This window comes from Tupaia chinensis, unplaced genomic scaffold (genome assembly GCF_000334495.1).
Source record: "Tupaia chinensis unplaced genomic scaffold, TupChi_1.0 Scaffold144682_1, whole genome shotgun sequence".
Lineage (NCBI taxonomy): Eukaryota > Metazoa > Chordata > Mammalia > Scandentia > Tupaiidae > Tupaia > Tupaia belangeri.
The window spans coordinates 1,682,453-1,691,400 of record NW_006204543.1 but is presented as its reverse complement, the minus strand read 5'-3'; the positions used below and the strand labels follow the sequence as shown (position 1 = coordinate 1,691,400).

Below are 8,948 nucleotides of genomic sequence, written 5' to 3'. Positions count from 1 at the left end.
CGGCGTGCCCACAGTCCCGGCGGGGAGGCTGAGGCAGGAGGCTGCAAACACAGGGCCCCTCAACTCCTCGGTGGCTGTCTGAATGGTGTCCTCCTCTCCTCAGCTACTCCCCTACGCGGGCATGGGGTGGCTCCTTACTCAGCCCAGGCATGTGGCTGACATGTCCCTACTAAGAGGCCGTGGGCCTCTTCATGACTGGAACACGGCCCTGAAGAAGCCCCCTGCCTGGCAAAGTGGTGCAAGAACAAGCAAAGAATGGGTCGCACAGGGGCCGGCCCTATGGTCTGGAGGTTGAAGCGGCTGGATTCCACATGGCCAACCAGCGGTTCGTGTCCTGGACCTGGTGACTTGAGAGTCATGCCGGGTGTATGTGCATGCGTGCCAGAATCCCCAGAGCAGGGGGAGATGAGAAGGGGCTGCGGCATGACTGTTAATGAGGCATCTCTGGCAAGTGCAGAGCTTTCAGAAAGAAGAATGAACGGTGCAATTTAAAACTCAACAGGTGGCCCTGAAGAGGCAAGGAGGCTGGAGTTACTTCTGCAAAAACAGTAGGCTTGAGGGTGAGCAAGCCTGAGCTGTTCCCACCAGTTCAGCCTCTTGCCTGAGCAAAGTTCGTTATTGAAGGCCGACTAGAGAAGGCACCTGTTGAAAGCAGACTTCATACGGGGCGCAGCTGGGACGGAGGGGCTGTTTGGGGCTGGGCAGGGGAGGGGAGGCGCCTGTCCCGTGCGTGGACATGGACCGGGCTTGCTTTCTCGGCCAAGGGGTCTGGAGAGGAAAGCCGGTACCTTGATCCTGGCTGCCTCCGAGGCTTTCTTGCCGTCCCAGGCCCAGCCCCTCTTGGTGAAGTAGTTGACGGTGGCGAACTCTATGAGCGCGGAGAAGACGAAGGCGTAGCACACGGCGATGAACCAGTCCATGGCTGTCGCGTAGGCCACCTTGGGCAGGGAGTTCCGGGCGCTGATGCTGAGGGTCGTCATGGTCAGCACTGTGGTCACCCCTGCGGGCGTGGGGACAGTGGGAGACAGATGGGTCAGTGCTGCACGGCGCCCCCGAGCAGTACCCCGATGTGACGGGCAGACCGGCCTCCCGGCCCACACCTCTGCACCCCGTCTCCAAACAGCCGGCCCTCACGGCCCTAACAAGGTGCTCGTTTATTCACCACCGCCGTCTCCTCCCCCCGGCAGAGAGAGCGCTCTGACGTGGCCCCTGCGTTGGCCCCAGCCAGGCAACGGCTCGTGGGCCTCGGGCCAGACCCCGTGCAGAAGTGCTAGTCGCTCACACCACATCTCAGAAATGCCCCGTGGAGGGGCAGGGACCCACCAGACACCTGGAAGAGGTGGGATCCCTGTCACGTGCATTAACCCAACTGGAGGTTCCTGGGGCCACCCTGTCTGGACTTGTCTGGGCAGTGTCCCCTGGAGGCCGCTCTGCAGGAGCCCATGGCCTCTGGGGACTGCATAAGACACAGCAAGGCCAGGTCCTTGGGGTGCTCCCTCAGGGCCAGCAGGCTCTGCACCAGCCCACGAGCACCTGCCACTGAGTAGACATAGGAGTCCGAGCTGAGCCCACTCTGATGGGTGTCACTGTCCCCACATTGCAGCTGGGGGTCCATGTCCCCAGGTCCCCAGGTCCTCTGCTGGAAATGCCCAGCCCATCCTCAGACCCGGGTGTGCTGGCCTGACATCAGGGGCTGCCACGTGCCTGTGCTTCGTGCTCAGTCTGTCCACACGTGCCGGAGGGGGACGTAGGTGTTCCACACCTGCGGGGAGTCCGCATGCACACCTGGGGCCCTGACCTCTCAGAACCAGACCTGACTGGGACACGTGGTCTCTACAGACTCCTCGAGTAGGAGCAAGGTCATTAGGGTGGGCCCCACTCCAACAGGACTGGGTCCTTACGAAAAGGGGACACTGGGGCACGGGCCCACATACGGAGGACGCCGGGCGAGGGCGGGAGCTCTGCTGTCTCAAGTCGAGGAGCTCCGGGAAGCCGGGAGCGGGGCCTAGGTCGCTGACTGCCTGTGGTTCCCGTCCCTTCCCAGCCACGAGGCAGTGGGCTGTGGCCACGAGGGAGCGGTGTCAGGGGTGGTCACGGCAGCTTTAGTTCTCGGTCAGAGGCTCACACGTGCTTGCTGAGTTGCCACCTGCCTGGGTTAATGCTTAACGAGGAGCTGGTAGACAGCTTGATTTTCCTTAGAAATCCCACTGATCTGGTGCTGGGGGAGGTGTCCTTGGGTCTGTGAGCATCCTCACGTGCCTGGGGAGTCTCCGGGGGAAGCAGACAGTAACCGCCCCGAGTGCCGGACTGTTCCTGTACCCCGGATGTGCCCTGCAGGCTTCCTCGAGGTCACTGCCGGGCTGCCAGCCAGCCTCCGAGCCTCCCCGGAACGTTCCTGAACGTTCCTGACCAGGGAAGCTGGAAGGTGCTGGAGGTAGGGCCCTGGATAGACACACATGCACTCCCGGGCCACTCACTCCCGATGTCCCCGGGATCCTGGGCGTCCTGCCACCGTGAGCACAGCCCTCAAACAAGATGCATGCCAGTGTCTTCGCCTTGGTGAGGGAGCCTGCGAGGGCCGGGGCGCACGTGGGCCTTGGGTTCGTGGCTCAGAGGGACACGAGTGTCTGTCACTCCTGCTGTTTCTCATGCGTCTGAGGGAACGGGGCTTCAAGGTCATATCAGAGGGTCCCTGTGACCACCTACGAGCTTAGTGTCCGTCTGAGCGGTGCTGCAGGGTGCCGTTCCAGACCGTGTGTGTGTGAACTTCAGCTGTGTTGTGCTGCCACTTGGCTGTAAAGTTTGAGGCGCGCACGTTTCGAAGGAGCTGCCCGATAACGTGCCCAGTCGTACTCTGAGAGGTGCCAGGCAGTGGTAAGTCCCACCGAAGGTGGACTTTACAGAATGGAAATTATGGTCACATGAGACCGTGCGTGACCCTGGTCCCCTGTCCCCAGTGAACCCTAAGCCCTGATTCCCGACATGCAGTCCCTAGCGAGCGCTGACTGGCCGGTTTGTGTCTCAGGTCACGATGGGGAGGCGGCAGCAGACGTGTTGTGCTGGTTGTCGTTTCTGTGGAGGAGCCTGGGGCTGTCACAGCACGCCGCAGTCCAGCACCAGCGAGGGACTTACCGAACACGGTCCTGGCAGGGACGGACTCCCTGTTGAGCCAGAAGGACACTTGCGACAAGATGACTGTCATGATGCAGGGCAGGTAGGTCTGGATGACGAAGTACCCGATCTTCCTCTTCAGGTGGAAATGCGCCGTCATGATGGTGTACTCGCCTGCGGGGCCAAGGCGCGCAAGTCAGCAGGGCCTCCCTCACCCGCTCAGCCGGTCCAGCACCGAGGTGGGTGCAGCAGAGGACCCGAGTGGGCGTCCTCGGGGTGCCGCGGGCCGCGTCCTCTGACCAGGGCCTCGGCTGCAGCTGCTTTTCCAGGGAAGGTCAGATCTGCTTGGCTCGCTAATCCCCACTGACAATCTGTGCTGCCTGCCCCGCCCCCGGCACGACCGCGGTCAGGATTGCTGGATTTAGCCTCCCCGCATAGACCTGGGCATCACAGCCCAGGGCGGCTGGACAGATTCCTTCCGAGTTCTCAGCCAGGAGGCCCCCCAGAAGGTGGGACAGCCCCTCTACGCACGGCAGGCTCTGTGCTCGCTGGCCCCTTGACTGGAGGCCGAGAAACCACACCCGGAAGGCCGTGGGGGCTGGCCGCACATCCCTTCTGCGCTGACCCGAGCCTGGGCACCCTCATTCTCTGGAACCGGACGTCCTTGGCCATGCCCCAGGGCCTTCTCTGGATCTGCCTGGCCATGTGGGAGGTGCAGGGGGACCTCCCGTTTATCGCGGAGAACGATGCCTTCCTGATGGTTAACTGGTAAGGAGCTCTGGCGGACGGGCTTTGGGCAGAGGTCAGGAGGCCTGCTGGGCCGAGGTCTCGGGGTGCTCCTCGGCACGGCACTTCCCTGGTGGGAGAGACCCAGAGAAGTGGGCAGGGCCGAGTGGGTGTGAGGACAGTCCTGCTCTGGCTGAGGTGCAAGGAGACGGCCTGACCAGAGCTGGGCTGCTCCGGGAACCTGCAGAGCCAGCTGGGGCAGAGCCCGGAGGGGCATACGTGAGGGGCACGGCCGCAGCTGCACACACAGCGCCAGGCTGCGGGGCTGATGGTGCATGGCCAGCACATCCTGGCACCCTGCCCTGCCCTGCAGGCTGAGCCCACAGCCCACTGTGCCAGCTGTGCTCACCCCTGAGGCCTTTACTCACAACCTGTCATAGCTGCAGGTACAAAGGGACCAGGAAGGTCACAGCTGAAAGCCCTCCAAGACGCCGAAGCCCTAGCAGTGCATGGGGCACCTGATGGCGGGTACATTTCCCCCACCCCGGGCACGTGTTGGGAGTGGGGCCAGGGCAGAAGGGACAGGGCGAAGACAGGGCCCTCACCTCTCAACACCTGGGGAGGCGCGAAGCAGCCCACCCCCAGGGCAGCCTGACCTAAAAACCCCTACGCGGCTTCCTGCCTCTGTGTTCACTGTCTCCCTGCTGGGGCTCCTCTTCTCACTTGCTTTGATTTGGGTTGGAGGTGAAAGGTCAGACACTGCGTTTGTTAAAAAGACCTTTTCAGAGTGTAGACAGGGCCGAGTCCAGGTGGAGACCCTTAAAGAGCCACATAAGGCTCCCACCCCACAGTGCCCTCACAGGCACCTCAGTGCACCCACCCCACAGAGCCCTGGTGGGCACCTCAGTGCACCCACCCCACAGTGCCCTCACGGGCACCTCAGTGCACCCACCCCACAGCCCTCACGGGCACCTCAGTGCACCCACCCCACAGTGCCCTCACGGGCACCTCAGTGCACCCACACTCCTACCATGACACACGTTGGTTCCCATGCCACTGGCCCGTTCCCTCTGCCCTCTCCTGTGCTATCCTCCGGTGTCCACTCCCAGGCAGCCGGGCAGCAGAGTCCCGGCCCCGCGTGTACACATGAGGCAGTAACAAGTGTCCTGGGTTCTGCCAGCCAAGGGGGTGAGGCTGGCAGACAGGAATGCTGCCAGAGCCCCATGACGGCCTCTGAGGCTCAGGCTGCGGCCGGGGCTCACCTACCCCAAGGTCTTCGGCCTCTGCTGTACGGACACCCCGTGGAGTCCAGCCCTACCTGCTGACCGCGAGCGGGTGGGCCGGCCTGCCCACAGCCAAGGGCGTCTGACCACACAGCTGCAGGCTATGGCCAGATCCCATGAGGTAGGATCTGGCCTGCTCCGTGGATGCCCACCCCTCTGCCCAGTGCAGCCAGTGTGGACGGCCCTGCACAGCTCGGGCTACCCCGCGTGGCGTGGGGTTGGGACGGAGAGCCCTGCTGCCTCTCATGGCCAGTTTTCTCCAGGCTGGGTGGTCGTGCTTCCCCAGTGCAGCCCCAGAGAGCTCTGGGATGTTCCACGGGAGGCAGGGCCGGGCCTGGCAGTGTCCGCAGAACACTGGCCACCTTTCCTGCAGTGGCCAGGCCTGGGCAGGGCTGTTATGTAAGCAGGGCCTGCCGGCACGGCCGTGCTAAACACCCCAAGATTAGTGCCTCTCGCTGCCCCGATGCTGCAGCCGCACAGCTGGTCCTCGGGGAGCAGCTGCCAGGAGGGCCTGGCGAGGATCCCTCTAGGCCGGCCCTGGCAGTGGCTGCCCCCGCGTCACCGAGGACAGCACAGCTGGCTGGGGCAGGGCGCCATGCTTGGTCAGCACCCCTCCTGTGTAGTGGGCCTGGGGCCCCAGCTCTGTGTAGGCGAGTCCCGTGTAAACCTGGGGCTCCAGCTCTGTGTAGGTGTGTCCCTTGTGAACCTGGGGTCCCAGCTCTCTGTGGGTGTGTCCCACGTGCACCTGGGGCCCCGGCTCTGTGTGGCGTGTCCTGTGTGCACATGGGCCCCGGCTCTGTGTGGCGTGTCCCTTGTGAACCTGGGGTCCCAGCTCTCTGTGGGTGTATCCCACATGCACCTGGGGTCCCGGCTCTGTGTGGCGTGTCCCACGTGCACCTGGGTCCCGGCTCTGTGTGGCGTGTCCCGTGTGCACCCGGCTGCAGGGTTCTCACCTGTGCTTGTGCTGATGTTCGCGGTGCCCACCGTCTGCCCCATCAGGTGGTACTGGTTCAGTCTGGAGCCGTCTTCCGCCACCACCACGGACTTGGTGGACCCGTTGGTCCAGACATAGACGACCTCGGAGTTGGGGTAGGCGTCTGCAAGGGCGGGGCGAGATGGCAGACGTGCGGTCAGTCCCAGGCGAGACCACGAGGGAATGCACAGCAAGGCCTGCTTTCTCTGTCCCGCCGGGCCGGGAGGCTCTGCGGCCGGCATCTGGTCTGTGGTTCCCCCCACCGTAACAGGCCACGTGCAGCCGCCCCAGCCCCAGGGAGGAGGGCTGCAGGGCTCCTTTCCCAGCTGGCCTTTCCCTCTGCCAGTCCGCAGAGGACAGAAGTGAGACCCTGGTTGGAGGTGGGGGGGAAGCTGGGACCAGGATGCTCACAGCGGAGCTCAGGCGTGGGGCTGTGGGTGCAGCGGCTGAGCGCCGCTCTGGGGGACGAAGCGCTGGGGAGCGGGCCTTCATCTGAGGACAAAGAACAAGGGCAGCAGCACTGCCCCAGTGAGCTGGCCGCTCGGAGCCAGGTCTGTGCAGGGAAGCAAGGGGGTGCAGACAGCGGCACGACGGTAAACCTGACACTCTGTGAGGCTGAGCCACCTGGGAAGGTTCCAGGTTTGAGTCTGGACACCTTCTTAACATACTGAGCATGGATGCCGGCAGTCCAGGCCGGCCGGGGCTGGCAGGGGTCACGGTGCTCGGGGGTGCTTCCTTCTCATGGGATAAACTAGTTATCCGTTAAATGACTGTATCAGAAAGAGCGAGGAGCGGAAGGCAGACAGGACGCGGGACAGAGGGGAGCGTTCAGATCAGGGTGCTCTGGGGAGTCGAGGATCTGAAGGTGCACGTGGCTCCTCCGAAGGCCTTGGAGGGAGCGGAGTGAGCACGCGAGGGTGCGATGGGAGCCACGGAGTCCCAAAGACACAGAGGAGGACCGCTGACGCGGGCTACTTGCGGCTTCCCACACTGGGTCTGGGGGCACAGCCGGTTGCTGTGGCTCCTCCCTGGCTCTGAGCTGCAGGGCTCGTGGCCTGGGAAAGGTGTCCTTGCACTGTCCCCAGGGAGGCCGCTGTTCCCTACCCCGTGAGAGCCCCCACACCCGTCCTCTGTTGCAGTGAGGATGTAAGTGCAGGTGGGTGGGTTACCCAGCATCGTGGGCTGAGGGAAGCATGCCCCACATGCCTCCTGCCATCCACCGCGATCGCGCTTTGCAAGGCCTGAGTGAGCCTCACTGACCGAGGACGCTAAGGGCCGCATTGCAGAGCCCAGCCCAGGGCCCACTGAGCATGCTCATCGCCCGAGCCCGAGCGCCCCACCCAGTCAGAGAAGAGCGTTTCAGCTTGGGCATTTTGCAGCCGACACTCAGCTCTCTGTGAGTCACAGCATGGCACTCCATCTTCACTCGGGACTGCAGTAAACGGGGCAGCCAGGTTAGCCATCCGCCATCTGTCATGGCTTAGGGCCATGAAAACAACCCTCACCTCCCCCGACCACGTGTCAGGAGGGCCGCACGGAGGCTAGAAAGTCTCGCCCACAGCGACCTGGGGACCACCGACCCTTCCTGGCAGCACTGCCCCTGGGCTCAGGGTCGCTGTCCCCTAACGTTGCCACGCTGGCATCACAGGGCTGTCAGCCCTCCGTCCGAGACCTCTCAGAAGGCGGCTTCTGGCAAACTATGAGCTACAGTGGCAGTGTGAGGGCCGTTCCCTCGGGTGACCGTGAGTGGCTGCGCTGCGGGCCGGGCCTCTCCCTCGCCGTCGGGACAAGCGTGCACCTGAGCAGCGGGTGCGGCGCCTGCACTGGACGCAGCAGTACTTGAGAAGCAGCAGCTGTGATGAGCATAGCTGGGGGGACTTCTGCTGGTGTCAGATCAGTCTTACAGAAAGACCTTCCCGTGTGAGTTTACTTTCTAGCTGTAGGTCACAGCAACCCCGGTTTCCAAGGACGCTGGTCACCCTTATCTGACCCGTAAGGGGGCACCTAGGAATCACCAGCCACCACTTAGGAAATCCGTGTTGCTGTAGACCAGAAAACGTGCAAAACGTGAGCGCGTGTGGTTAGTCTCTCTCATGGCCCCGAGTACCCGCCATCCCCTTCCGGGCCACATCGCGAGGGTTTGCCCCTCCACCCTGCCCAGAGTCAGCAGACCGGGTGGCGCCTGCCCTGTGACCCACGGAGCCCCCCCAGAGGCTGATGCCACAGCATCCTGCTCCACCACCTGCCCACGGTCAAGTTCTTGCCAAATTCCGCGGGGCTGCTGCCATGCCGGTCACAGGGACAGGGAGCAGGCTGAGCTGTGTGTGTCTGTGGGCTGTGACAGGACCGGATGGAGGAAGGACAGTCACCCTCCTAGCAGAAAGACGCTGCCTGGCAGCGAGGAACGAGGACCAGGCAGGAGCCCGGGGTGTTTAGAGGAGAGCCCTCACGTGCCGTCCGACCCCACACGCAGGCGTCTTCACCTCGTCAGCAGCTCCCCCACCCGCTGCCCATTCCCTCATGTCAGATGTCACTTTCCAGGTCACAGTCCTGGTGCCATCTCTGCCTCGTGTCCCCCTTTCACCCTGCGGGTCCACTTTCCGTTTCTGGTTCCAGCCTCGCTCTCTGCTGCCCTCACTTCTCACTGCTTCACGGGGTCTGCAGCTGGCACGTCCCCTCTGCGTGACCAAGTTCGCCCTTCCTCTGCTCGGGGCTCTGCAGCCAGCTTCCCGCCGCTCTGACACTTTCATAGAAGGCCCGTCCTGCTGGGTTGTGATGCCACCCTGTCTTCTCCCAAATGAAGTTGCTCTTTCATTGGGTGCTTCTCCCGCCGTGTCAGTGGGCGTGGGCGTGGC

The 8,948-nt window shown here is 63.5% G+C and overlaps 1 protein-coding gene and 1 long non-coding RNA gene across 3 annotated transcripts in view; one reads left to right on the top strand and one right to left on the bottom strand.

Moving 5' to 3' along the window:
• LOC102475919 (uncharacterized) overlaps positions 1 to 3,124 on the top strand; it is a 21,744-nt gene extending 18,620 nt beyond the window's left edge. Inside the window, exon 3 of the long non-coding RNA XR_337204.1 lies at positions 3,026 to 3,124. This is a non-coding gene — a long non-coding RNA (uncharacterized LOC102475919). The remainder of the gene's footprint in view (positions 1 to 3,025) is intronic.
• The window catches only part of GABRA5 (gamma-aminobutyric acid type A receptor subunit alpha5), a 57,629-nt gene that overhangs the window by 9,871 nt on the left and 38,810 nt on the right, over positions 1 to 8,948 (bottom strand). Inside the window, exons 7-9 of one of the 2 annotated variants that reach the window (XM_006167246.1) lie at positions 6,074 to 6,217; positions 3,133 to 3,285; positions 789 to 1,000 (exon numbers count right to left, since the gene is read on the bottom strand). In XM_006167246.1, the coding sequence (XP_006167308.1) occupies positions 789 to 1,000; positions 3,133 to 3,285; positions 6,074 to 6,217 (509 nt within the window). Of the gene's footprint in view, positions 1 to 601; positions 1,001 to 3,132; positions 3,286 to 6,073; positions 6,218 to 8,948 lie in introns of those variants that run through there. The other variant, XM_006167245.2, reaches the window with a different exon arrangement.